General features: G+C 48.9%; 2 protein-coding genes across 8 annotated transcripts in view; both read right to left on the bottom strand.

Moving 5' to 3' along the window:
• Positions 1 to 2,059, bottom strand: part of TTC28 (tetratricopeptide repeat domain 28) — a 487,880-nt gene extending 485,821 nt beyond the window's left edge. For both annotated transcript variants that reach the window (XM_060192543.1, XM_060192544.1), the window contains exon 1: positions 1,845 to 2,059. In XM_060192543.1, the coding sequence (XP_060048526.1) occupies positions 1,845 to 1,946 (102 nt within the window). In that variant the 5' untranslated portion in view covers positions 1,947 to 2,059. The remainder of the gene's footprint in view (positions 1 to 1,844) is intronic.
• Positions 2,060 to 6,948: 4,889 nt separating this feature from the next.
• Positions 6,949 to 24,549, bottom strand: part of CHEK2 (checkpoint kinase 2) — a 32,808-nt gene continuing 15,207 nt past the window's right edge. For all 6 annotated transcript variants that reach the window (XM_060192917.1, XM_060192922.1, XM_060192918.1 and 3 more), the window contains 9 exons: positions 20,973 to 21,026; positions 19,092 to 19,153; positions 16,750 to 16,849; positions 15,512 to 15,598; positions 12,605 to 12,768; positions 12,214 to 12,329; positions 11,236 to 11,321; positions 9,310 to 9,390; positions 6,949 to 7,209 (listed from right to left, as the gene is read on the bottom strand). In XM_060192917.1, the coding sequence (XP_060048900.1) occupies positions 7,120 to 7,209; positions 9,310 to 9,390; positions 11,236 to 11,321; positions 12,214 to 12,329; positions 12,605 to 12,768; positions 15,512 to 15,598; positions 16,750 to 16,849; positions 19,092 to 19,153; positions 20,973 to 21,026 (840 nt within the window). In that variant the 3' untranslated portion in view covers positions 6,949 to 7,119. The remainder of the gene's footprint in view (positions 7,210 to 9,309; positions 9,391 to 11,235; positions 11,322 to 12,213; positions 12,330 to 12,604; positions 12,769 to 15,511; positions 15,599 to 16,749; positions 16,850 to 19,091; positions 19,154 to 20,972; positions 21,027 to 24,549) is intronic.

The following is a 24,549-nucleotide window of genomic DNA, read 5'->3' as shown; positions in this document are numbered from 1 at the left end:
CCGGTGGTGGCGCACCTGGTCGGAACACACACGTTACAGTGCGCAAGGACCCGGGTTTGAGCCCCTGGTCCCACCTGCAGGGGGAACGCTTCATGAGCGGTGAAGCAGGGCTGCAGGTGTCTCTCTGACTCTCTACCACCCCCTTCCATCTTGATTTCTGGCTGCCTCTAGCCAATAAACAAGTAAAAGAAAATTAAAAGAAGAGACCCCTTTTTCCAGGCCAGGCGGTGGTGCAACCTTTACAGTGCAGAAGGCCCTGGGGTTCGAGCCCCTGGTCCCCACCTGCAGGGGGAAAGTTTCACGAGCAGCGAAGCAGGGCTGCAGGTGTCTCTCCCTCTCTCTCTTTCTCTCTCTTTTTTAAAGATTTTATTAATGAGAAAGGTAATAGGAGAGAGAGAAAGAACCAGACATCATTCTGGCACATGTGCTGCTGGGGATGGAACTCGGAACCTCATGCCTGAGAGTCCAAAGCCTTATCACTGCGCCACCTCCTGGACCACTCTCTCCCTCTCTGTCTCCCCCTCTCTTCTCAATGTCTCCATCCTTTTTTATTATTATTATTCCCTTTTGTTGCCCTTGTTTTTTTTTTTTCTGTAGTTATTACTGTTACTGCTGTCGTCGTTGTTGGACAGGACAGAGAGAAATGGAGAGAGGAGGGGAAGACAGAGAGGAGGAGAGAAAGACAGACACCCGCAGACCTGCTTCACCGCCTGGGAAGCGACTCCCCTGCAGGTGGGGAGCCGGGGGCTCGAACTGGGATCCTTATGCCGGTCCCTGCTCTTGGCGCCACGTGCGCTGAACCCGCTGCGCCACCGTCGGGCTCCCCAATGTCCTTATCTTATAAATAAATAAAAGCGTAGCAGGAGGTGGACCTTTACTATATATATATATATATCTGTGAATGATCTGGGCCAGGCAAGAGCATTCAGCTGGTGAAGCGCTCGCGTCACAGTGCGCAAGGACCCGGGTTCGAGGCCCCGGCCCCCACCTGCAGGGGGGAAGCTCTGGGAGTGGTGCCACGGGGCTGCAGGCGTCTCTCTGTCTCTATGCAATCACAGTAATAATATATCTATAGTTTATTACTATTATTATTATTATTATTTTTTTTTTTTTTGCCTCCAGGGTCATTGCTGGGCTCGGTGCCTGCACCATGAATCCACCGCTCCTGGAGGCCACTTTTTCCCCCACTTTTGTTGCCCTTGTTGTTGTAGCCTCGTTGTGGTTATTATTATTATTGTTACTGACATCGTCGTTGTTGGACAGGACAGAGAGACATGGAGAGAGGAGGGGAAGGCAGAGAGGGGGAGAGACAGACAGACACCTGCAGACCTGCTTCACCGCCTGTGCGGCGACTCCCCTGCAGGTGGGGAGCCGGGGGCTCGAACCGGGATCCTGACGCCGGTCCCTGCGCTTCGCGCCACCGCCCGACCCCCTTACTATTATTCTTTTTTAAAGCCATCTCTTTCCCTCGTTATTCTCCAACTCCGCGCCCGGCCCGGCGCCCGCAGTTTGTCGCATCAACGCCCCGGGGCTGCCCGGGTTCGAGGCCCCTGGAGGCGGCGGGCGCCACTCCCCCCCCCCCCCCCCGGGCCGGCGCAGGTGGAGGGGCGGCAGCGCGAGGGCGGCCGAGGCGACACCTGTGTCCGGGCGCGGCCCCGCCGAGACCCCCGAGGCGCCCCTCCCGGGCCCACCGCGCGAGGCGGGACTCGAACCCGCGCCCCGCGCCCGAGCCCGAGCCCGAACGCCGGCCGGGCGCGGGGGTCTCGCGGAGGCCGGGCCCGGCTCGCCCCGACCGAGGGAGTTTCGCAAACAAAGTCTCCGGCCCGCGCCCCTCACGCACTCACCGGCGCCGGCGCGGGCGGCGACTCGGGCTCCCGCCGCCGACGGCTCCGGGCCGAGGGCGGCCCCGACGCGGGCTCGGGGGCTGGCGGCGGCGTCTGCTCCATCCCCGCGGGGCCCGGGCCGCGTCCGCCGCGAGCTAACGGTCCCGCCAGCTAGGCGCGCGCGCCGGCCCCGCGCGCCATGTTCCCGCCGTGCCGCGCGCCGCCGCGCGACCACCCCCCCCGCCACGGCCCCCTCCGCGCCGCGCACGCGCGCACGCGCCGCGCCCCGGCCCCGCGCGCCGCCGCGAGCCCCCCACGGCGCACGCGCCCTGCGTCCCCCGCCGGCCGCTGTTCCCGGCGCCGCGCCCACCCCCTCCCGCCCACCAGGCGTCCCGAGCGCGCGCTGTTCTGGGCTGCGCGCCGCCGCCCGCCGCGATGAGGCCGCCCAGGATCCCTCCCGAGGGGCGCGGCCCTTTCCCACGTGCCTGCAGCCCAGGCAGGTGGAGAATAGGAAAGAAAACACGTCCAGAAAGTGGGGGTCCAGGGCGCTGGCAAGGCGCTGAGATTCCATGAACTGGGAGGTGCCGACACGTAGCCGCAGGACCCCTCCTTTCCCCCCCCCCCCCCCCGCAAGTGCTCACCTCTCAGAACAGCCAGATCCGTGCAGAGCCGGGTGCGGGGGCGCTGCTCCACCCGCCTGCACGATGGGGTCAGGTCTCCCGAGCCAGGAAGGTCCGAGAACCAAGGGATGTCTGGAGGGTCGTGACATGCTGCACAAGCACTGTGGACACATGGCCCAGCGCCTGCTCCGAGTGGTGGTCATCAAGTGGAAGACCTCTCTGGCGCTCATTTATTCATTTTGCTTGCCAAGATGTATCCATCAGAGCGACAACCCGTGGTCTGGGAATGGCGCCGTGGATAAAGCGTTGGACTCTCAAGCATGAGGTCCTGAGTTCAATCCCTGGCAGCACCTGTGCCAGAGTGATGTCTGGTTCTTTCTCTCTCTCTCTCTCTCCTATCCCTGTCTAAATAAAATATCAAGAGAGAGAGAACCAGAGCGTCACATTCCGGGACATGCGGTGCTGGGGATGGAACTTGGAACCTCAAGCCCTGCAGGTCTTATATTCACCCTGCTCAACCATTGAGGCGACGCCCTGAAGCAACAAGAACACTAAGACAGTTTGGGGTGTGAGAGAGAAGACTTGCAGCACCGTCCCACCACTTGTGAAGCTTTCCCCCCTGTGAGTGCTGGCTGATGGTGGTGCTGGGGATTGAGCCTGGGGCATCTTTGCAGCAGCCCTGTGCTGTCTTCCCCTGTCTGCAGGTGCCTCTCCAGTGTTCTGTCACATAAAATCTTGGGCCAGGTAGTGGTGCACCTGGTTAAACACACACAGTTATAATGTGCAGTGACCCGGGTCCTTTTTTTTTTTTTTTTTTTTGCCTCCAGGGTTATTGCTGGGGCTCAGTGCCTGCACTACGAATCCACTGCTCTTGGAGGCTATTTTTTTTTTCCTCATTTTGTTGCCCTTGTTGTTGTGCTTGTTGTAGTTATTATTGTTGTCATAGCTGTTGTTGGATAGGACAGAGAGAAATGGAGAGAGGAGGGGAAGACAGAGAGGAGCAGAGGAAGACAGACATCTGCAGACCTGCTTCATGGTTTGCAAAGTGACCTCCTGGAGGTGGGGAGCCGGGGGTCATGTGCGCTTAACCCCCTGCGCTACCGCCTGACTCCCTGCAGGTTCTTATACCTGTAACGTGTATGCTATACCAAGTATCCACCTCTAAGATAGTTTCGGTGGTTGAGAACCAATGGCATTGGGAAAAGGGCGTCTGCATACAGAGTCGCTCCCCTTCTGACCAACTGGGTGACCTTGACTGAGTCAGAGCCTTGCCATCGACATCTGCAGTAGGGGACAGTGGCAGAGGCTTCTCTAAGAGTATGCCTGCACACACCGAGCTCCTCAGGCTTAACTCCAGCCCCATCCATCCAGGACTCCTAGAAACTTAATGAAAGGGGCCAAGTTCCCAACCCCCTGTGGTGTAGTTATCTGGGAAGAGTTCCCTCAGGCCTGGGGCTGGAGGAAGTTCTACTTCTCAAATTTTCACTTACCATAATGTGCCCCAAAATTCTAAAAGGAAAAAAAAAGTTAGCAGAAAAACTACAAAAAAAAATATCTCGGGAGTCAGGAAGTAGTGCAGCGGGTTAAGTGCACAAGGACCCGGAGTAAGGATCCTGGTTTGAGCCCCCCAACTCCCCACCTGCTGGGGAATCGCTTCACAAGTGGTGAAGCAGGTCTGCAGGTGTCTGTCTTTCTCTCCCCCTGTCTTCCCTTCCTCTCTCCATTTCTCTGTCCTATCAATCAACGACATCAATAACAACAACAATAACTACAACAGCAATAAATTTAAAAAAAAAAGAATAGCAACAAAAGTGAAAATAAGTAAAAAAAAAAAAAAAAAAAGACACATGGGGTCTGCCAGGCTGCGCCATGCCTGGTCTGCAGCAGGAAGTGAAGCTGCTTCAGTCACTGCTCTGCCCCCACCGCCAGCTCTTGGCTTAGCATTTCCCAAACCTTGGTCAGAGGCATATCAATTGCACACCTGTTTTGTACGCTATGTCCTACAAACTGGACAAATGATACCTTCCTGTTCAAGATCTTTTCATATGGTTTGTCCACCTTTAGTGAGAGAAGCCAAGAATGATTGAGGAAATGACCCAACAACATGCTCAGGGCCTGCATAACTGGATTCAGTGCCAGCATCACACATGCTCCTCTCTCTCTTTCTCAATCAGTATATATTTTGCCACCAGGGTTTTCACTGGGCTCAGTGTCAGGACTATGAATACACTGCCCACAGAGGCCATTTTTTCCTTCCCCCCCTACCCCATTTTTATTGGATAGAACAGAAATAAATTGAGAAGAGGAAGATAGAAAGAGAAAACACCCACCAATTTGTCCTGGAGCTCTGCTTCCCCAGAGCCCCACCCCACTAGGGAAAGAGAGAGGCAGCTCATAGTCGGAATGTTTTTATTTATTTATATTTATTTTCCCTTTTGTTGCCCTGTTTTTATTGTTGTAGTAGTTGTTGTTGTTATTGATGTCGTCGTTGTTGGATAGGACAGAGAGAAATGGAGAGAGGAAAGAAGACAGAGAGAGGGAGAGAAAGACACCTGCAGACCTGCTTCACCACTTGTGAAGCAACTCCCCTGCAGGTGGGGAATCGAACTGGGATCCTTATGCCAGTCTTTGCGCAACATGAGCTTAACCCGCTGTGCTACCGACCAACTCCATTTTTGTTTGTTTTTTTGACAGTTTCACATTCTCTTTAACAAAACAATCCTTGAGGCCAGGCAGTGGCACACCTGATGAAAACAATCCTCCAGGGCTGGTGACCCAGGAAGGTTCTTGCTCTGCCATTAGCTAAGGCTGATGGCGCTGCTGGAGACTGAACTTGGAATCTCAGAGCCTCCATCATCAAAGTCTTTTGCAGAATCATCATGCTGCCTCCCAGCTCCTTTTCTTTTAAAGCCTTATTGGGCAAAGAGCGACACTTCACAGGAGAGGGCACCTTCCTTGCCACGCACATGGCCCGGGTTTGAGCCTCTGCAACATATTATCAGGGGCGCCAGTCTCTCCCTCACTGTTCCACTGTCTAAGAAAAGTTGGCCCAGGAGTACTGAATCACATGATGGCCTTGGTGACACACACAAAAACTTATTGATCCATTTAGTATTATTGGTTTTATTTACTAATGAGAAAGAACTAGACATCACTCTAATATGTGGGTTGCCAGGTATTGAACTAAGTACCTCATGTTTGAGAGTCAATGCTTTATCCACTGCACTACCTCCCAGACCAAAAAACATCACTTTCTCACATGCACTGTCAGGAACTGAACTGAGAACCTTATGTGTATATTAGTCCTGTGCTCTACCTGTTACCACCTTCCCAGTCATTGACATATATTTATTTATATATATATATATATATATATATATATATATATATATATATACACACACACACACACACACACACACATATATTGTCTTTAATTTTTTTATAATTTAATTTTATTTTACCAGAGCACTGCTCAGCTCTGGTTTATGGTGGTGCAGGGGATTGAACCTCAGAGCATCAGAGTCTCTTTGCAGAACCACTATGCTATCTACTCCTGACTTTTTTTTTAAGCTACTTATTTTCATTTAATTATTGGCTAGAGACAGCCAGAAATTGAGGAAGGAGGTGATAGACAGAGAGACACCTGCAACAATGCTTCACCACTCGCAAAGCTTTCCCCTTACAGGTGGTGACCGGGGGCTCGAACCTGGGTCCTTATGCATGCTAACATGTATGCTCAACCAGGGGCACCACCACCTGGCCCCAACCTATCTATCTTGATAAAGTGAGGATGAGGATTTGTTTTTATTTACTTATTAGAAACAGAAAACAAAATTGAGAAGGGAGGGAGAGGTTGAGAGACAGAGAGACACCTGCAGGCCTGCTTCACCGCTTGCAAAGCTTTCCCTCTGCAGGTGGGGACCGGGGCTTGAACCTGGGACCTTGCATACTGTAATGTGTGCGCTTAACCAGGTGCACCACTGCCTGATCCCTTAAGGATGAGGATTTGAAATGGATCCAAGGCATGTGTCACTATGTGCACGGCCCATGGTTTGAGACCCGGCACCACATGGGACACCCCACAGCACCACTGGGAAAAGCTGCGGTGTTTCTCCCTCTATGTCGTCAGCACAGGCTTATGTGCCAAGGTACCTATAGTCCCCTAACAACTTTGACATCCAGTCAAAGCCAGACCACCAACTCCACCCAGCCTGACAGTGCTCCTTTCTCTGCCACTTTCTCTGGGCCTTTAGAATTGGTGCACAGTTCTCCCAGACCAGGGCCAGCCCCAGACAAACCTGCCAGGTCACATTATGGTGGACTTCCAAGCAAAAGGCAGCATCAACTTCTCTATCTCCCCACTCCCGCCCCCCGCCCCCCCACACACTGGAGAGCAGACATTAAGCAGGAACATGAAGGTTCCGTTAAGACTTTTAATTGTGGCCTAGTGATTTGGGTTCCCACAATCAAATCAGAATTCTGGAAAATGACTCATAAAGATACACATCTTTTTCCATTTATTCTATTACTTATTTTGGTGAGGAGTTACAACACTGCTCAGCTCCGGCGTACGTGGGCCTGGAGTCGAATCTGGGGCCTCAGGCAGGCCTGTGCGTTACTGCAGACTACCTCGCCGGACAGAAGGAGACCATTTCTTCCCACTCAACCTGCGTTCAGGAGACAGCAGCACACACAGCCAGGCGCTTCCTGGTGTCAGGATCCTCCCCTTCCCCTTCAAAACGCCGCTTCTGACTTGTGGAGGGCTGGAAATAAAGCAAAGGAGAGAAATGTTGAGAGAAAGCAGTCCGTTTCTTTGAGGTTACCAAAGTTTTCCAATACCAAATTAACTGAGAACATTTCATATGAAACTTTCAGTGCTGCGAATAACTGGCTATTCTCCTTGGCACCCGAGTCCTCGCCACACAGCCCTACGCCCACCCCACCCCACATTCAGGTGTGCTTGTCACGGCTGCCAACCACTCAAGTGGTGGACACTGAAAGTGAATAGCATCAGCAGCCAGAGCTGTGCAGTGCTCTAGTAAAAACAATAAACAAGCAATAAAGTCACTGGAGACTATGGGAAGAGCAGTACTCACTTAGATAGCCAGAAATCTAGGAGGGGAGGAGACTGAGAGGGAGAGAGACAGAGAGACACCTGCAGCCCTGCTTCACCACTTGCAAAGCTTTCCCTCTGCAGGTGGGGGCTGGGGGCTCAAACCCGGGTCCTTGAGCACTGAACCAGGTGCACCACCACCACCTCACCCCTGACTTTATTTATTTATTTACTTACAAAGACTCTAGAACATGTAAGTCACTATTAATCAACTGCCTGCCTGCATTGTAACTTTTCCAACAAATTTATATTTGAGCCCCCAAGAAGTCTTCCTCTCTTACCTTGCAGACTTTTTTTTTTTTTTGTAGTTATTAATGTCATTGTTGGATAGGACAGAGAGAAATGGAGAGAGGAGGGGAAGACAGAAAGGGGGAGAGAAAGACAGACACCTGCAGACCTGCTTCACCGCCTGTGAAGCGACTCCCCTGCAGGTGGGGAGCCGGGGGCTCGAACCAGGATCCTTAGGCTGGTCCTTGTGCTTTGTGCCGCCTGCACTTAACCCTCTGCGCTACCGCCCGACTCCCTCCTTACAGACTTCTTAAATGACAATCCCTAGCTGTGCTTCTCAAGTGCACTAAACACTCTTCTTTGCTAAATGTTTTTTTTTTAATACTTTTAAAATTTATTTTTAATCAAAGAGAGATACAGGGGGAGGCGGAGACCAGAGCCTTGTTCAGCTCTGGTTTACGGTGGTGCTGGGGATTGAACTTGGGACCTCAGAGCCTCAGGTAAGAAAAGTCTTTTGCATATATTTTGCAATTATGCTAAATACCCCCCCACAAGCTCTACTTGTGAGAATCGGCCCAGTTGGTTGTAGCCTTTTCACCGACGTTTATCGATCCAGTCTGATTACAGACCCTGACCCTTGCGCATCTACAACCATGCCTTGTTCGTCTTCAAAGTTAGCTTAGCCTTCTCGACCCCCTCCTCACTCTTCCTTTCCCGTCATAGTCACATTGTAAGCTTAGACTCCCCGGCCCCTCCTCGCATCTGTCCCCATGCCCGTTTTCCTCAAACATGGTTAGACTGTGAGCCAATTCCATCTCACCAAATGGGAAAAGGACAGGTTGTTCCCATGTCCTCGTAATGTATAAAAGGACGTGGAGATTGTCCTTGGTGTGCTTGCTGGCTTACACACACACACACACACACACACACACACACACACACACACTCGTAAAACTTTTGCCTTGTTCATGACTCTCGGTGTCTCGGTCCTTGTTTTAAGGCACAGACAGAGTGCATTTCCGTACTGTTTCCCACATACTTATGAGAGAGAGAGAAGAGCATCACTCTAGTACATTTGATGCCAGAGATCAATTTTGGGTTTGCAAAACAAACACTGTGTCCATTACATATATGCTAAGTCTGCTTTTTAAATTTTTCTATTATCTTTATTTTTACTGGATAGACAGCCAGAAATTGAGAGGAATGGGGAGACAGAGAGGGAGAGAGACAGAGAGATACCCGCAGCCCTGTTTCACCACTCATGAAGCTTTCTTTCTGCAGGTGGGGGCCGGAGGCTTGCACCCAGTCCTTGTGCGCTATAACGTGTCACTCAACCAGGTGCGCCACCTCCTGGCCCCCTTTGCTCAGTCTCCTAAGGGTGCTGGAACAGCTCCAGTCCAAACCAAACACGGAGGACACGGTTCTAACAACGGCTACCAAGGCGAACAGCAGGCTCCTCGTCCCTGCCATCCGTGCCCGCCTCCCCTGCCCACATGGATGGAACTGGAGTCATCCGGAATACCTGGGTTGACACCTGTGGTAGAGCTGCTGACTTGGTTTCTTCAAAAAGCAAATCCTGAAACTTTCTTTTCATGTCATCATCCTGTGAAGAAACGAAGGGCACTTGCTTAAGAGAGATGATGGGAAGCAGTGTTCGTAGGAAGACAGGGTGAGTGTGCCCCTGGAAACAGGCAGGGGCAAGAAGTGCGTCTGTCTGCTGACAGCATGGCCGCACAGGTCTGATCCCCAGTATCACCATGCCCCTTTCTCTTTCCATTTTATTAGATAGGACAGAAAGAAATTGAGGAGGGGGAGATCAAGAGGGAAAGAGACTCCTGCAATCTGCTTCACACTTGTGAAGGACCCCCCCCCCTTGCAGGTGGGGAGTCCCTCCCTCTTTCTTGACACCCTCTCTCTCTTTCATTAGTACCAACCACCCACCCACCCAAAAAAAAAAAAAAAAGAGGGGGGAACAACAACTGGAGAGACAACACAATAGTTACACAAAAAGTCTTTCATGTCTGAAGCACCAGAGGTCCCAGGTTCAATCCCCAGCACCACCATAAGCCAGTGCTGAGCAGTGCTCTGGTAAAAATATAAACAAATAAATGAAACAAAAACAAACAAACAAAAACCTCCCCAGGCCATTCAGTTTCAGCTCTGGGACTCTGGAAAACTATCCCCACTCTCTCCCCCCACCATTCACACTACCAGTGCAGTGGAGGCCAGCTCAGGCCAGAGACAGTATTTAAAGGGAAAAGCACAGAGACATGTGTTTGGGACGTTGCCCTGGAGACAGCAGTCCCCACAAAGAAATCCCTCAGATGGTTTAGCACTTACTTAATGGACCACACAGAGCTGAACCAGAGGGACCCTCCGGGAGAAAGGAATTTGGAATCAAAAGTCTGCCTTTGCCTGTGGGGATTTAATTCTGATGAGACAAAAAAAAAAAAATGCCTCTGGGCTCTTTTCACGTGTCCTAATAGGGAGTCTTGAGGACCAAGTGTGCAGGGAGAGGAGCTGGGTGAGTCTTGGAAAAGGGGGGTTCAGCACCGTAGGCCGGGGACTGGGTTTTCAGGGGTTTGGAACTTATAAAGAAGGCACAGCCTGTTTCTTTCGTACCCATCCACTTGTGCCTGTGAGGGTGTGGAGGGGAGAGGGGGCACATCAGCTTGGGTGGGAACTGAGAGCTGAGAGCTAGAACAATCTCTCAACAGAACACAGCGCAAAGGAAGGGAGGTGGCTCAGTGGTAGAGTGCAGGACTTTCAGGCATGAGATCCAGAGTTCATTCCCTGGCACTGGGGCAGACATTAGACCTCTATAAATAAGTAAATATCTTTTTTTTCCCCGCTCCAGGGTTATTGCTGGGGCTCGGGGCCTGCACTAGAGTCCACTACTCCTGGAGGTCATTTTTACCTTTTTGTTGCCCTTATTTATCGTTGTTGTGGTTATTACTGTTGTTATTGTTGTCATTGTTGTTGGATAGGACAGAGAGAAATGGAGAGAGGAGGGGAAGACAGAGAGGGGGAGAGAAAGACAGACACCTGCAGACCTGCTTCACCGCCTGTGAAGCGACTCCCCTGCAGGTGGGAGCCAGGGCTCAAACCGGGATCCTTCTGCCGGTCCTTGTGCTTCACGCGCCACGTGTGCTTAACCCGCTGCGCTACTGGCCCCCAATCAATAAGTGTCTTAAAGTTACAAAGAGGAACTGCAGCCTCAGGGAAGTAGAAAACAGGTCATAAAGCGAACACTTAGAGCTGAAAAGGTCACACCCCCTCCCCACACCCTCAGCACACACACACAGACACACCCCAACACGCACACATGAAGCTTGCCCGGAAACAACTGCATCCAACAGGTCTAAGGAAACAACTTTCCGCTCCCCTCGCTCACTGCAAGTTTAGAGATTTTATGCTAGCGGGCGACCTGGCACTGCCCCAGACCCACCTGAAGCCATGGATGTCTTAAGGCTGCTTCTGTTGTAAGACGAGCCTTTGGATCCACAACCAACAACTTCTTGACAAGGTCCAGAGCTAAAGCAAGAAGAACATTCACAAGTCACAGTGAGAGGCAATGAAGACTCTCAACCAGAATCACACGCCAACCCCCAGAAAGAGAGCGCGCGAGAGAGGCAGAGACAAAGTGAGAGAGGTAAAGGTCAGGGGGGAGGAGGGCAGTGCCCCCTAGGACTCCTCCATCTAGGAATGACTGAGGTGCTCCCAGCTCTGCCTCTGAGGGCACTGCATTGACAAACTCTTAGTTCCTCGCCTCCTCTTGCTGCCGGCCTCTAGCCAGTCCTAAAACTGGGACAGCTCGGGGTTCTGAAACTTTCCCTGAGAGGCACAGACGGGCGGTGAGAGTTCCTCAGCCAGTCAGAGGCCCCTTGGAAGTGCAGGCCTGGCAGAAATAAGGCCCACGGCCAGCACCGAGTGGGGGCGTGGAGGCTGCAGTAATGTCATTCCTTAGATGTGCTGACACTTAACACAAATACCCGTTACACTGCTAACGCTGCTCATTCTCTTTCTCACACATCAAGAAATATATATACATATTTCCTTAAGATGCAATTTATCACTCAGCACATTTAATGCCAGCCGTTTGTACAGGCTATGCTAAACCTTCACAACAACCCTTTAAGCAGGTGTTACTGAGTTTCCTTCATAAGAACAACAAAAAAGGAAACTCAGAGAGGTTAAGGAATCTGTTTAAGGTCGCACAGTTAGCAAGCAGCAGGCCCAAGACATGGCTCTCCCAACTGGTTGCCTGGGGCTGGGGTTCTTACTAGTTTTCTTTGCCTCTCTAATGGTGGAGAAGTCACAGAAGGAACAAAGGAACAGGGGAAAACAGTCACAAAGTGTGAAAAGAAACTCCCACCACCACACACATCTGGCAACCCCCGAAATCTTAACCCCTTTGTATCCATACCCTTCTCTGAGACTTCTGCCCAGACTTCAGGAATGATGTTGTACTTTCCACTGGTGATTTGATCCTTCAGGGAAACGTGGGTCTTATACTCAGAGAAAGGTGGATACCCGCTAAGGCTTAATAGAAGCAGAAAGAGAAAGAAAAAGATCAAATGGTACTCTCAGCAGTGATCAGTACCTAGTTTTCTTTCTTTCTTTCTTTTTCTTTCTTTCTTTCTTTCTTTCTTTCTTTCTTTCTTTCTTTCTTTCTTTCTTTCTTTCTTTCTTTCTTTCTTTTCCTAGTTTTCTTTCTTAGCATTGTGAAAGCTTTTGCTTTAAACTGATGACCTAAATTAAATACAGGTGCCCCTCCCAGCCACATTTCAGACTGAAGTAATGAGAAGCTTCCTTACCAAATGAAAAGAATCACTCCCAAACTCCAGCAGTCCACGGCCCGGTTATAGCCTCCAGTTCCAAATGAAGCCAGAACCTCAGGGGCCAGGTAGGTGGGGGTCCCGCACAAGGTCCTCATAAGAGAGGTCTCCCCCAAGATCTTGGACTGACCGAAATCAGTAATCTGAAAGGAAGCACATAGGAGTAACTTGCTAACAATCTCATGACAGAAAAGGAATGACACACTCTGCCAGTTCCCAAGGACCATGCATTTGCCGTCACTTTCGTACAGTTCAAGTCTGCTGCTAGCCTGGAATCTGTAATGTTTGAAACACTGCAGCTTTGCTTTCGTTTAATTCCAGAGCCAAGCAATATCAAGACCTAGGTTTTTAGCCTTATCTGTGATTTGTAATCTTGCAAAATGGTTATAAAAAGTTTATAACCCGGGGGTCGGGCGGTGGCACAGTGGGTTAAGCGCAGGAAGCGGCGTAAGGATCCCAGTTCTAGCCCCCGGCTCCCCACCTGCAGGGGAGTCGCTTCACAGGCAGTGAAGCAGGTCTGCAGGTGTCTGTCTTTCTCTCCCCTTCTTTGTCTTCCCCTCCTCTCTCCATTTCTCTCTGTCCTATCCAACAACGAATTGCGTCAACAAGGGCAATAATAATAACCACAATGAAGCTACAACAAGGGCAACAAAAGGGGGAAAAAAATGGCCTCCAGGAGCGGTGGATTCATGGTGCAAGCACCGAGCCCAGCAATAACCCTGGAGGAGGAAAAAAAAAAAAAAGTTTATAACCCTTATCACCAACACCCCAGAATTCTGATTAGTAGTACATGGTTCTTCTTAGATGACCCCCTCACACACACTTCTCAGCCTTGACTGCACACCAGAACACCTAAGCAGCTTAGAGAAAATATAAGGCCACCCTAGCTACCAGACATTTTAAAGAATATTTTATTTATTTCAATGAGAGATAGAGAGAGAAAGACACAGCGCCATCCCCGCCACCACATGTCCTACAGTGCTGGTCTGGCTTGTCTTCCTCTCTCTCTGTCTCAGGTGAAACTCTCTCATATGTAAAAAAGAAGGGCTGGTAAGCTAGTTCACCTCGGGGGGCACCTGCTTTGCCACGAGAGTGGTGCAGGTTCAAGTCCCCAGATTACCACAGATGAGTGCTATGCCACTCCAGGAAGCTTTAGTGCTGTGGTGTGTCTACCTCTTCCTGTTTCTATCTGAAGAAAATAAACAAGCAGGCAAATAAATTGCTAAGGGATAAGGACATTCAATAGTGCAGTTAGGCTTGAGAAGAGGAAGGGGAATGAAGAGTGTCGCTCGCTCGTCGATCTAGACGTTCAACCCTCAGAACACAAGAGTGGTTTGTACACAGTGGAGCTTAAAGGGAGACGCCACAGCACCCAAGCACCCTCCTTTGCTACAGAACCTCCCACGTGCAACCAGGGCTTGAAGCCAGGTCCCGTGCATGGCAAGACAGACGTCCTGCTGGTGTAAACTACCTCTCCGGCCCTAAGACAATTTAAAATGATTCCTGCAGTCCAGGATGGAGTGCAATGGATAGCGTGCTAAACTCTCCTGAGTTTTTTTTTTTTTAAACAAAGCTTTATATTTTTTTTTATGTTTATTTTCTCTTTTTGTTGCCCTTGTTGTTCTTCATTGTTGTTGTAATTATTGTTGTGGTTGTTGATGTTGTCGTTGTTGGATAGGACAGAGAGAAATGGAGAGAGGAGGGGGAGACAGAGAGGGGGAGAGAAAGACAGACACGTGCAGACCTGCTTCACCGCCTGTGAAGCAACCCCCCTGCAGGTGGGGAGCCAGGGGTTTGAACCGGGATCCTTCCGCCGGTCCTTGCGCTTTGCGCCACGTGCGCTTAATCTGCTGCGCTACCGCCCGACTCTCCTGAGTTCTATCCCTGGTATCGGAAGTGCTAAAATGATGCTGTTTCTTTTTCTCCTCCTTCCCCCCTCCCCTTCCCTCACTGGTAAATAAATCTTAAAAAATAAATAAATAAATAAATAAAATAAAAAGAAGAAGTGGTCTGGGAGGTGGCGCAGCGGATAAAGCATGGGACTCTCAAGCATGAGGTCCTGAGTTCAGTCCCCAGCAGCACATGTGCCAGAGTGATCCCTGGTTCTTTCTCTCCTCCTATCCTTCTCATTGATAAATAAAATCTTTTTAATAAAAAAAGGGGGTTGTGGTGGTGCAACTAGTTGAGTACACATGTTAAAATGCACAAGGGACCAGGTTCGAACCCCCAGTCCCCACCTGCAGGGGGAAAGCCTCACAAGTGGTGAAGCAGGGCTGCAGGTGTCTCTCTCTCTCTCTCTCTCTCATCCCCCTTCCTTCTAGATTTTGGCTGTCTCTATCCAATAAAAAAATAAATATAATTTTAAAAATAAATTTAAAAAAACTTCTCAAGCATTTTATGCTTCTACCTTTAAGGGGGGACAGGCAGTAGTGTAGCAGGTTAAGCACACATGGCGCCAAGTGCAAGGACTGGCATAAGGATCCTGGTTCACGCCCCCGGCTCCCCACCTGCAGGGGGGTCGCCTCCCAAGCAGTGAAGTAGGTCTGCAGGTGTTTCTCTCTATCTCTCTGTCTTTCCCTCCTATCTCAATTTCTCTCTGTCCTGTCCAACAACAATGACAACAATAAAAATAACAATAAGGGCAACAAAACGGGAAAAATGGCCTCCAGGAGCCCCAGCAAAACCCTGGAGGCAAAAGAGAGAGAGAATGAATCTTCAACACAGCAGGGACTGGGCTCAAACTCAGGTCCTATGCGTGGCAAAGCAGCAAACTATCAAGTGAGCTATTTTGTTGGTCAAGCATCTATTTTTTACTTGACATACTAAAAAACCAGTTTCTGAGCAGAAAATGAGAGGAACAGCACATACAGAGCAAAGACTTCTCACCTTGATAAGACAGTCTTCTTTCTGAGATGACAACAGAACATTCTCTGGCTTCAAGTCCCGGTGTATGATGCCGTTCTCGTGAAGGTACTATGCAGAGAGAGGAGGCCCCTTAGTCTTAAGTCACTTTTCCAGATAATAAGCATTCCTTCAGAAAGGCAGACATGAGCTACCAATTTCAGTAATAAAACTGCAAATGGGTGATATGAAATAATTTTTAACATTTATTTATTCATTCCCTTCTGTTGCCCTTGTTTTTTATTGTTGTTGTACTTATTGTTGTTGTTGGATAGGACAGAGAGAAATAGAGAGAGGAGGGGAAGACAGAGAGATAGAGAGAAACACCTGCAGACCTACTTCACTGCTTCTCTCTTTGTATCTCCCTTAAATATATATATATATATTTCCCAAAGAGTCACTAGCTATCTACCCCTCAAACACTCTCACAGAGTAGAGAAGATAGACTAAGTCTACCTTACCCTTCCTCCCTTCCTATTTTCTTTCTTTTTTCCCTTCTTCCTAATTCTTTTTCTTTTTTTTTTTTTAATTATCTTTACTTATTGAATAGAGACAGCCAGAAATCGAGGGGGAAGGGAAGGATAGAGAGGGAGAGAGATAGAGAGACACCTGCAGCCCTGCTTCACCACTTGTGAAGCTTTCCCCCTGCAGGTGGAGACGAGGGACTCGAACCTGGGTCCTTGCCCGTTGTAACATGCACGCTCAACCAGGTGCGCCACTAGCCGGCCCCCTTGCTTTTATTTCTGGGCCAGGTATTAAAATCCAGGGCCTCGTACCTGAGAGGCGTGCACTCCACTACTGAGCCCCATCCTGACCAAGGCTGTTCATTTCTCAGACTCCCCTTCCTCCTGTCTTAATTTTCACAGCAAGAACTTTCTCATGGGAGTCAAAGGAGCAGGATGTGTCTGCCAAGAACTGAACAACACAAACACATACAAGCTCTGGGATTTCTTCCATGATCCCTTGGTTTCTGCTTCTCTCGGGGTAGAAGTCACCTAAAACAATGTAGGCTGTTGAAAGAAAGAAAGAAAGAAAGAAAGAAAGAAAGAAAGAAAGAAAGAAAGAAAGAAAGAAAGGAAGGAAGAAAGAAAAAAGGAAGGAAGGAAGGAAGGAAGGAAGGAAGGAAGGAAGGAAGGAAGGAAGAGGGAGGGAGGGAGGGAGGGAGGGAGGGAGGGAGGGAGGAAGGAAGGAAGGAAGGAACCCTGAGTGCTTGCTTCCCTTACCTTTACAGCCAGGAGCATCTGGTAAAAATAGAGTTTGCAGGTAGCTTCTTTGAGGCGTTTATTCCCCACCACTCTGTCAAAAAGCTCTCCGCCTTCCATCCTGAAACACACAGGCAGGGCAGGGCGTTCACTCCCTAGAGAGCCCTGCTGGGAGGAATAACACACCAAACACACTTCGGCGCAAGGTGCCAGTTACTCATGCTGTCTTAACTCCATTTTCAAAGGTAAAGAATTAAGCCTTGTCCACAAGGAAGCTCTCCCCAAAAGAAATTCAGGAGTATGGAATGATGAATGGGAGTGTGCCGTGGACACTGGGGACAGTCCAGTGGAGGAAGGTGCACATGTCTGTCATATCCCAGGTGACTGAGACTTCGGAGCAAACAGGTACTTCTGGGTATGTATGGGTTGAACTTCAGAAGTCCATCACTTTCCAGCTGGGTGACTACACAGGTTCTTCAACTTCCCTGAGCTTGCTTCTGCTTCTTTTTTTTTTTAAATTTATTTCTTTATTATTGGATAGAGACAGAGAGAAATTGAGAGGAGAGGGAGAGGGACAGAGAGACACCTGCAGTCCTGCTTACCACTCATGAAGCTTTCCCCCTGCAGGTGGGGACTAGGGGCTTGAACCTGGGTCCTTGTGCACTGTAATGCGTGCACTTAACCAGGTGCGCCACCTCCTGGCCCCTTGCTTCTGCTTCTTAAAAAGAGGTAGTTGTAGGAGTCGGGTGGTAGCACAGTGGGTTAAGCGCAGGTGGCGCAAAGCACAAGGGCCAGCGTAAGGATCCCGGTTCGAGCCCCCGGCTCCCCACCTGCAGGGGAGTCGCTTCACAGGCGGTGAAGCAGGTCTGCAGGTGTCTGTCTTTCTCTCCCCCTTCTCTCTCCATTTCTCTCTGTCCTATCCAACAACGAAGACATTAATAACCACAACAATAAAATAACAAGGGCAACAAAAAAGGAAAATGGATAAATATTAAAAAAAAAAAAAAACTTAAAAAAAAAAAGAGGTAGTTGTAAGACTTCAGAGAAGGCTGAGGCAGGTAGAGCCCCTGGCATGGTGTCTATAGATGCCCGCAAGGTTCCCAGCCCTCTGGATGCTGGTTTACTTTTCTGCAAAGTCAGCTGGAAACACCCCCCTACCAGGATCCTTAGTTACCTGTGTGACGACTAAATGTTGAGTGAGCCAATGTACAGTGCATAGGGCTTAAGTTCTTAAGCCGTGACAAGTGCTTAATATCGGATTACCATCATCATCATCATCATCATCATCATCATAGTGTTAGTGACATCCCACCAGGTCACAACATACTACTTCATAGTAACACACATGCCCGTGCGTCCCACAAGGACCAGCCAGCCTCTCCCAGAACTCTGACTGAAGTTGCTACTGTTTATTACATAATATTTTTTCTTTCTTTCTTTTTTTTGTCTCCAGGGTTATTGCTGGGTTTTAGTGCCTGCACTATGAATCTACTGCTCCTAGAGGCCATTTTTCCCATTTTGTTGTTGTTGTCGTTATTGTATTGTTGTAATTGCTGTTCTTGTTAGATAGGACAGAAGGAAATCGAGGGGGGAGAAGACAGAGACAAGAAAGACAGACACCTGCAGACCTGTTTCACTGCTTATGAATCAACCCTCCTGAAGCTGGGGAGCTGGGGGCTCAAACCGGGATCCTTACACTTGTCCTTGTGCTTTGCGCCATGTGAGTTTAACCTGGGGGCGCTACCGCTCAGCCCCCCATTACTGAATCTTAACAGTCTATTTCAATAGTGACCACATGCCATTACCAGGGACATCATCCCATGCCCCTCTGAGGAATGAGACAGGAAATGATCATCATGGTCAAACCAACCAACACACGACTGATGGCCACTGTGGTCCCTAAGCAAGACACTGAGAAGACTCAGGTGTCACCACGCAACATGGTGCCGTGGCCACGGAGTCCACCGGCAGGTATTCAGAGTAACCCTGTCTGCATGTGGTGCCGGGGCCTCTCCCTGTGTCGCAGCACTCAACCCGTGGGCCTCTGCACATGGAGGTCCCATGATCATTCCATGGAGGGAACCGAGAGACCCAGAGAAGTGAAGCCAGTCAATGCAAAGTCATTCAGCAGAGTGGGGGGGGGGGGTCAATGCTGGGACTCAACCTAAGGCCTAGTACCTCCAACTCACTTCCTGCTGGAAGCACTGGAGGGAGGTTAGGAGTGGTACTAACCCTCCCCACTTACCTTCCATACACTTTACGCATCCCCCCAGAAGAGAAAAGCAAGCCAGCATAAGACTGTTGAGTGACTTCTAAGCATTCAAATAGCAATCAAAATAATAATAATAATAATAACTACTTACAATTCCAAAACAATGTAATAATCTTCAGCATCAAAAAAGTCTTTGATTTTGATGATGCAAGGCTGAAAGAGGGGACAAAGGAGAAGCAGTGAGAAGCTTACAAGTAAAAAGCCACAAGAGAAGAAATAGGGGAAGTGGTGAGCAGGGATGTACCCGCTCCCTGCTGAGGGACGCTCTGATTATGAATTCACACAGGATAGAAGGCAGGACAGAGCTACTGAGAGAACATGGGAGAAAAGCTCACCCCGGGAGTCGGGCTGCAGCACAGCAGGTTAAGCGCAGGTGGCGCAAAGCACAAGGACCGGCATAAGGATCCCGGTTCGAATCCCGGCTCCCCACCTGCAGGGGAGTCGCTTCACAGGCGGTGAAGCAGGTCTGCAGGTGTCTGTCTTTCTCTCCCCTCTCTCTCTGTCTTCCCCTCCTCTCTCCATTTCTCTCTGTCCTATCCAACAACGACAACAACAATAATAACTACAACAATAAAAAAAAAAAAAACAAGGGCAACAAAAGGGAATAAATAAATAAAATAAATATTAAAAAAAAAAAAAGAAAAGAAAAGCTCACCCCACCCTGCTGGCTCGGTACTGGCTCTGGTTTCATTCACAGGGACAGAAGGCCAGGCACCTCCTGCCCCAGCCCCTGAGCACAAGCACTGTAAAGACATCTGAGCAACTAGGGGGGATACAGGGTGAGAGGACATGCTTACAAGAAGCATAAATAAAAGAAGGGGGTCAGGTAGCAGGGTTATTAGTTCTGGAACTAAAGGGCAACAGGAGCCGCACATAGTAGGATGGTCCCATCCTACAGGGAAGAATCCCACTGAGTAAGAACTCTGTCTCCGTGGGACAGAGAAGAGACAGACACACACGTTTGATGATGGCAACTCCTGAGAAAGATCAATGCAGAGAACACGTTAGGAAAAAGCTGTCCTGTACTATTTAAAAAACACATTTCAGGAGTCGGGTGGTAGCACAGCAGGTTAAGCACACGTGGCACAAGGACCCGAGTAAGGATCCCGGTTCGAGCCCCCGGCTCCCCACCTGCAGGGGAGTCGCTTCCCAGGCGGTGAAGCAGGTCTGAAGGTGTCTGTCTTTCTCTCCCCCTCTGTCTTCCCCTCCTCTCTCCATTTCTCTCTGTCCTATCCAACAACGATCTCTATAACAACAATAACGTCAACAATTAAAAAAGAAACAGGGGCAACAAAAGGGAATAAATATTTTTAAAAAGAATTATAGAAAAAGAAAAAGAAAGCACATTTCACGATTTTATACTAAGAAACGCGATCAGTTGCTCCTGTCTCTGTGTTTCTGACATTCAGGAAACGACATCTCTTGGTTTAGTCTGAACTCAAGAGGATTTTTAATCATATCACTCACTGCTCATCTCTGGGATAGTGGTACAAGGGACTGGACCTGAGACCTCTCACATGCAAGTCTCACATACGACTGCTGCTCCCCTCCCACCCCCCCAAGTGATCATTTAACCATAAACCCTTTTTCCCCCTAATTTTTTAAAATACATTTTTTAATTTATTCACGAGAAATATAGGAGAGAGAAAGAACCAGATACCACTCTGGTACATGTGCTGCCAGGGATTGAACTCAGGACCTCATGCTTGAGAGTCCAATGCTTTATCCACTGTGCCACTTCCCGGACCGCTCCCCCCTAATTTTTTAAAATTATTTTTTATTTATTTATTGGATAGAGACAGTCAGAAATTGAGAGGGAAGGGGAGATAGGTAGGAAAAGAGCTTACACACATTTACACTCGCCTACAGCCAAGAAGCCCTGGTGACTACTAACTTGATGATATTCAAATGATATTCCCATATTTGGCTTATGTGAATTTAGGTAAAGGCCATATTTTACAGCAATACTTACATGGTTTAGTTTCTTCAAAATCTCTATTTCTGTTTCAACATTGAGAGCCGGATCCTAGAATCAATAAGAGTTTAATAACAACAGGAATCAACATTCAGAAAATACTCATAGTTAAGCTCCGTTGGGGTAAAGGTTACCTGGGTGACCATACCCAGCTCTACTTGCAAAGAGAAATTAAGGCCTAAGGGTCGACAGAGTAAGTCAACTCACCAACAGTGACTATGCAGAATGCTTGGCCAAGATCACACATTCAGTGAATACTGACAAGGCCCTGTGCTGGGGGTAGAGAGCATAATGGTTCTGCAAAGAGACTCCCATGCCTGAGGCTCCGAAGTCTCAGGTTCAATGCCCCACACCACCATCCCCCATAAACCAGAGCTGAGCAGTGTTTTGGTTAAAAAAAAAAAAAAAGCAAGGCCCTGTGCCAAGTTCTTTCATTGAAATGACCATGCAAACCTCATATCCTTGCGTGAACAGAGTTCTAAAATCACCCCCATTATACAGAGGAGGAGCTGGGGCAGGGGTAGGAAGACACCTGGTCTAACGCTAGGCCGCAAGAGTGTCTCCCTTTTCATCTGCTCACCTATGCTCTGCTTGTCTCCTCGTTATCTTGTTTACATGCATGAAAGTGATAAACAAACAATAAAAACGGGGAGCCATGTTAAATATCTAATAACAGGTTCCAAATCCAACTGCAGATTGACATTTTCTGAGATTCTCCAGGGACACACACACACACACCCCTCAAGTGGTTCTCTGCAGGGATTCCAAGAGGAGCTGAGAGACTCAGTCTCACAGGCCACAGCCTCCACCAGCAAAGAGTCACACGTATTATGTTGCATGGATTTGAGCTAAGAAACCCAGATGTTTCATTTTAAAGGCCTGCCTGGTCCTGTGAACAAGTTGTGAAACTCATTAGCAAGGCAGGGTATATATACTCAGATGATAAAGAGGACTGAAATCAGTGTCAAGGCATTCGAAAGATGAAAGTAAGAAGTAACACTCTGCTGCTAAGAATCTGGTAGGACTGTGACTGCCCCCCAAGTGGGAAACACATCCAGAACCACAGGGGAAAAGACCTATACAGAAGGGAACACAAAAAGGAAATTCCTCTTGAAATGTGAGAATGGCATTGTCCTGGGGGTAGGGTGGGGGTCGGGGTGGAGGTCTTTAAAAATGTTAAAGTAGGGAGTCGGGCAGTAGCACAACGGATTAAGCTCAAGTGGCATAAAGCACAAGGACCTGCGTAAGGATCCCGGTTCGAGCCCCCGGCTCCCCACCTGCAGGGGAGTCGCTTCACAGGCGGTGAAGCAGGTCTGCAGGTGTCTGTCTTTCTCTCCCCCTCTGTCTTCCCCTCCTCTCTCCATTTCTCTCTGTCCTACCCAACAACGACAGCAATAACAACAACAATAAAACAACAAGGGCAACAAAAGGGAAAATAAATAAATATATTTTAAAAAAATTTTTTAATTAAAGTGTAACATCAAGAAAGTGCTGGCCACAAAGAGAATGAGATTAGTGGCCATGGCATGCAGAGCTTCGTGGGGCTGTGTGGACAAAGGCCAGTACTTTGGTTCTTTCATTCACATGATAAATGTGTACTGCATAAAAGATATAGGGCTCCTAGAGAAAGAGGAAGAGGCTGTGAGAATGATTTAATTAAGGCTTAAAAGAAAAAAATCTATGAACACTAAGATACTTGCTGCCACATTAGCACAAAGAGCAAAGGATTAGAAACTATCTGAATGATAGTTTCAAGCAGAGACGTGGTCACACACATCTGACGAAAGAGGCTCAATCATCAAAAATCATACACTGGGAAAAAGCTGATGCATGAACGCTTCTGTGGAAAAGCAAACACAAGATTGGGTATCCAACCTGATCTCAGCCATCTGAAAATAGGAATTCACAGGAACAAAGGCTAGAAAGAAAAGGAAAACCGAAAACGTTCAGCTATGGAGCTAACGTGGTGGATTAAGGCTGATTTCCTCTCCCACCCCTTAATTTCCTTCCACCTATTTTTTTGTAAAAAAAAAAAAAAACTTGCAACAAGCTGGAGGAAACAAACAATTTCCTTTGGTGGCAGGTAGTTCAGAGGCAGAGCACAGGGCTTACATGGCAGAGGCGACACAGACTACAGCAGCGCTTGGACTTCTCCTTTACTGTCTTTATACAGATTTTAAAAGGGGAGGGGCAGGGGTAGATAGCATAATGCTTATGCAAAGAGACTCTCATGCCTGAGGCTCCAATGTCCCAAGCTCTGGTAAGGAAGGAAGGAGTGAAGGAAGGAAGGAAGGAGTGAAGGAAAAGGGAAAGGAAGGAAGGGCCTGAACGACTGTTACCATGTACAACCAAATATTTTGGAGTCAAATTATCTACAGTTAAGTTCCTAGATTAGCAAGAACATTCAGTGTTCTTTGACACATAGTAATGTATCTAAATACTACGTTCTTCTTGCTTGATTAAAATTGCCGGGAGACGGGCGGTAGCACAGCCGGTTAAGCGCGGGTGGCACCAAGCGCGAGGACCAGTTTACGTGTCCTGGTTCCAGCCCCCGGCTCCCCACCTGCAGGGGGGTCACGTCACAGGTGGTGAAGCAGGTCTGCAGGTGTCTTATCTCTCCCCGTTTTCCCCTCCTCTCTCCTCATTTCTCTCTGTCCTATCCAACAACGACATCAATAACAACAATAATAACTACAACAACAATAAAGCAAGGGCAACTAAAGGGAATAAATAAATAAATATATTTTTAAAAATACCCACTCTGAGGCCAGCAAGACAGCCTGCCTGGGAAAGCCCTCTGACCTGGCATGCAGCACCCCAGGCTCCTGCCACACCAGGTTTGGGGTGGGAGCCTCAGGATTGTGTGCTGTTATATTTTCCCCTACAGAGGTCCGCCAGGAGCACTGAATCCCCAGCAATGGTTGTGATGATGGTGATGGTGATGGTGATGATGAAGAAAAAAGAAAATCATGGGGCGAGGAGGTGGCACACCTGGTAAAGTGCACACGTCACAGTGTGCGAGGGCCCAGGTTCAAGCCCCACGTCCTCACCTGCAAGGGGAAATCTTCACAAGTGATGCAGCTGGCCTGCAGGTGTCAGTCTCTCTGCCTCATTCTCTCTCTACCTCCCCCTTCCCTCTCCATTTCTAGCTGTCTATCCAATAAAGATAAGAAAAAAAAAAAGTAAGAAAGAAAATCACCACTCTAAAATGAATTTGTGGGCTAGGGGAGTGTCATAGTCCCACCATGCCAGAAGGTCTATAGTTTCAGGTGCGATCCCCATCACCGTAAGACAGAACTGAGCAATGCTCTGGTCTCGTTCTCTCATTAAAATAGATAAGGCTTGAGGGCCGGGCGGTCGCGCAGCGGGTTAAGCACACATGGCACAAAAGGCAAGAATGGGCATTAAGATTCTGGTTCGAGCCCCCGGCTCCCCACCTACAGGGAAGTCGCTTCACAAGCAGTGAAGCAGGTCTGCAGGTGTCTGTCTTTCTCTTCCCCTCTGTCTTCTTCCCCTCCTCTCTCCATTTCTCTCTGTCCTAGCCAACGACAGAAATAACAAAAATAATAACAAG

The sequence above is a fragment of the Erinaceus europaeus genome, chromosome 6 (genome assembly GCF_950295315.1).
Source record: "Erinaceus europaeus chromosome 6, mEriEur2.1, whole genome shotgun sequence".
Taxonomy (NCBI): Eukaryota; Metazoa; Chordata; class Mammalia; order Eulipotyphla; family Erinaceidae; genus Erinaceus; species Erinaceus europaeus.
This window is presented reverse-complemented; position numbering and strand designations above follow the sequence as displayed.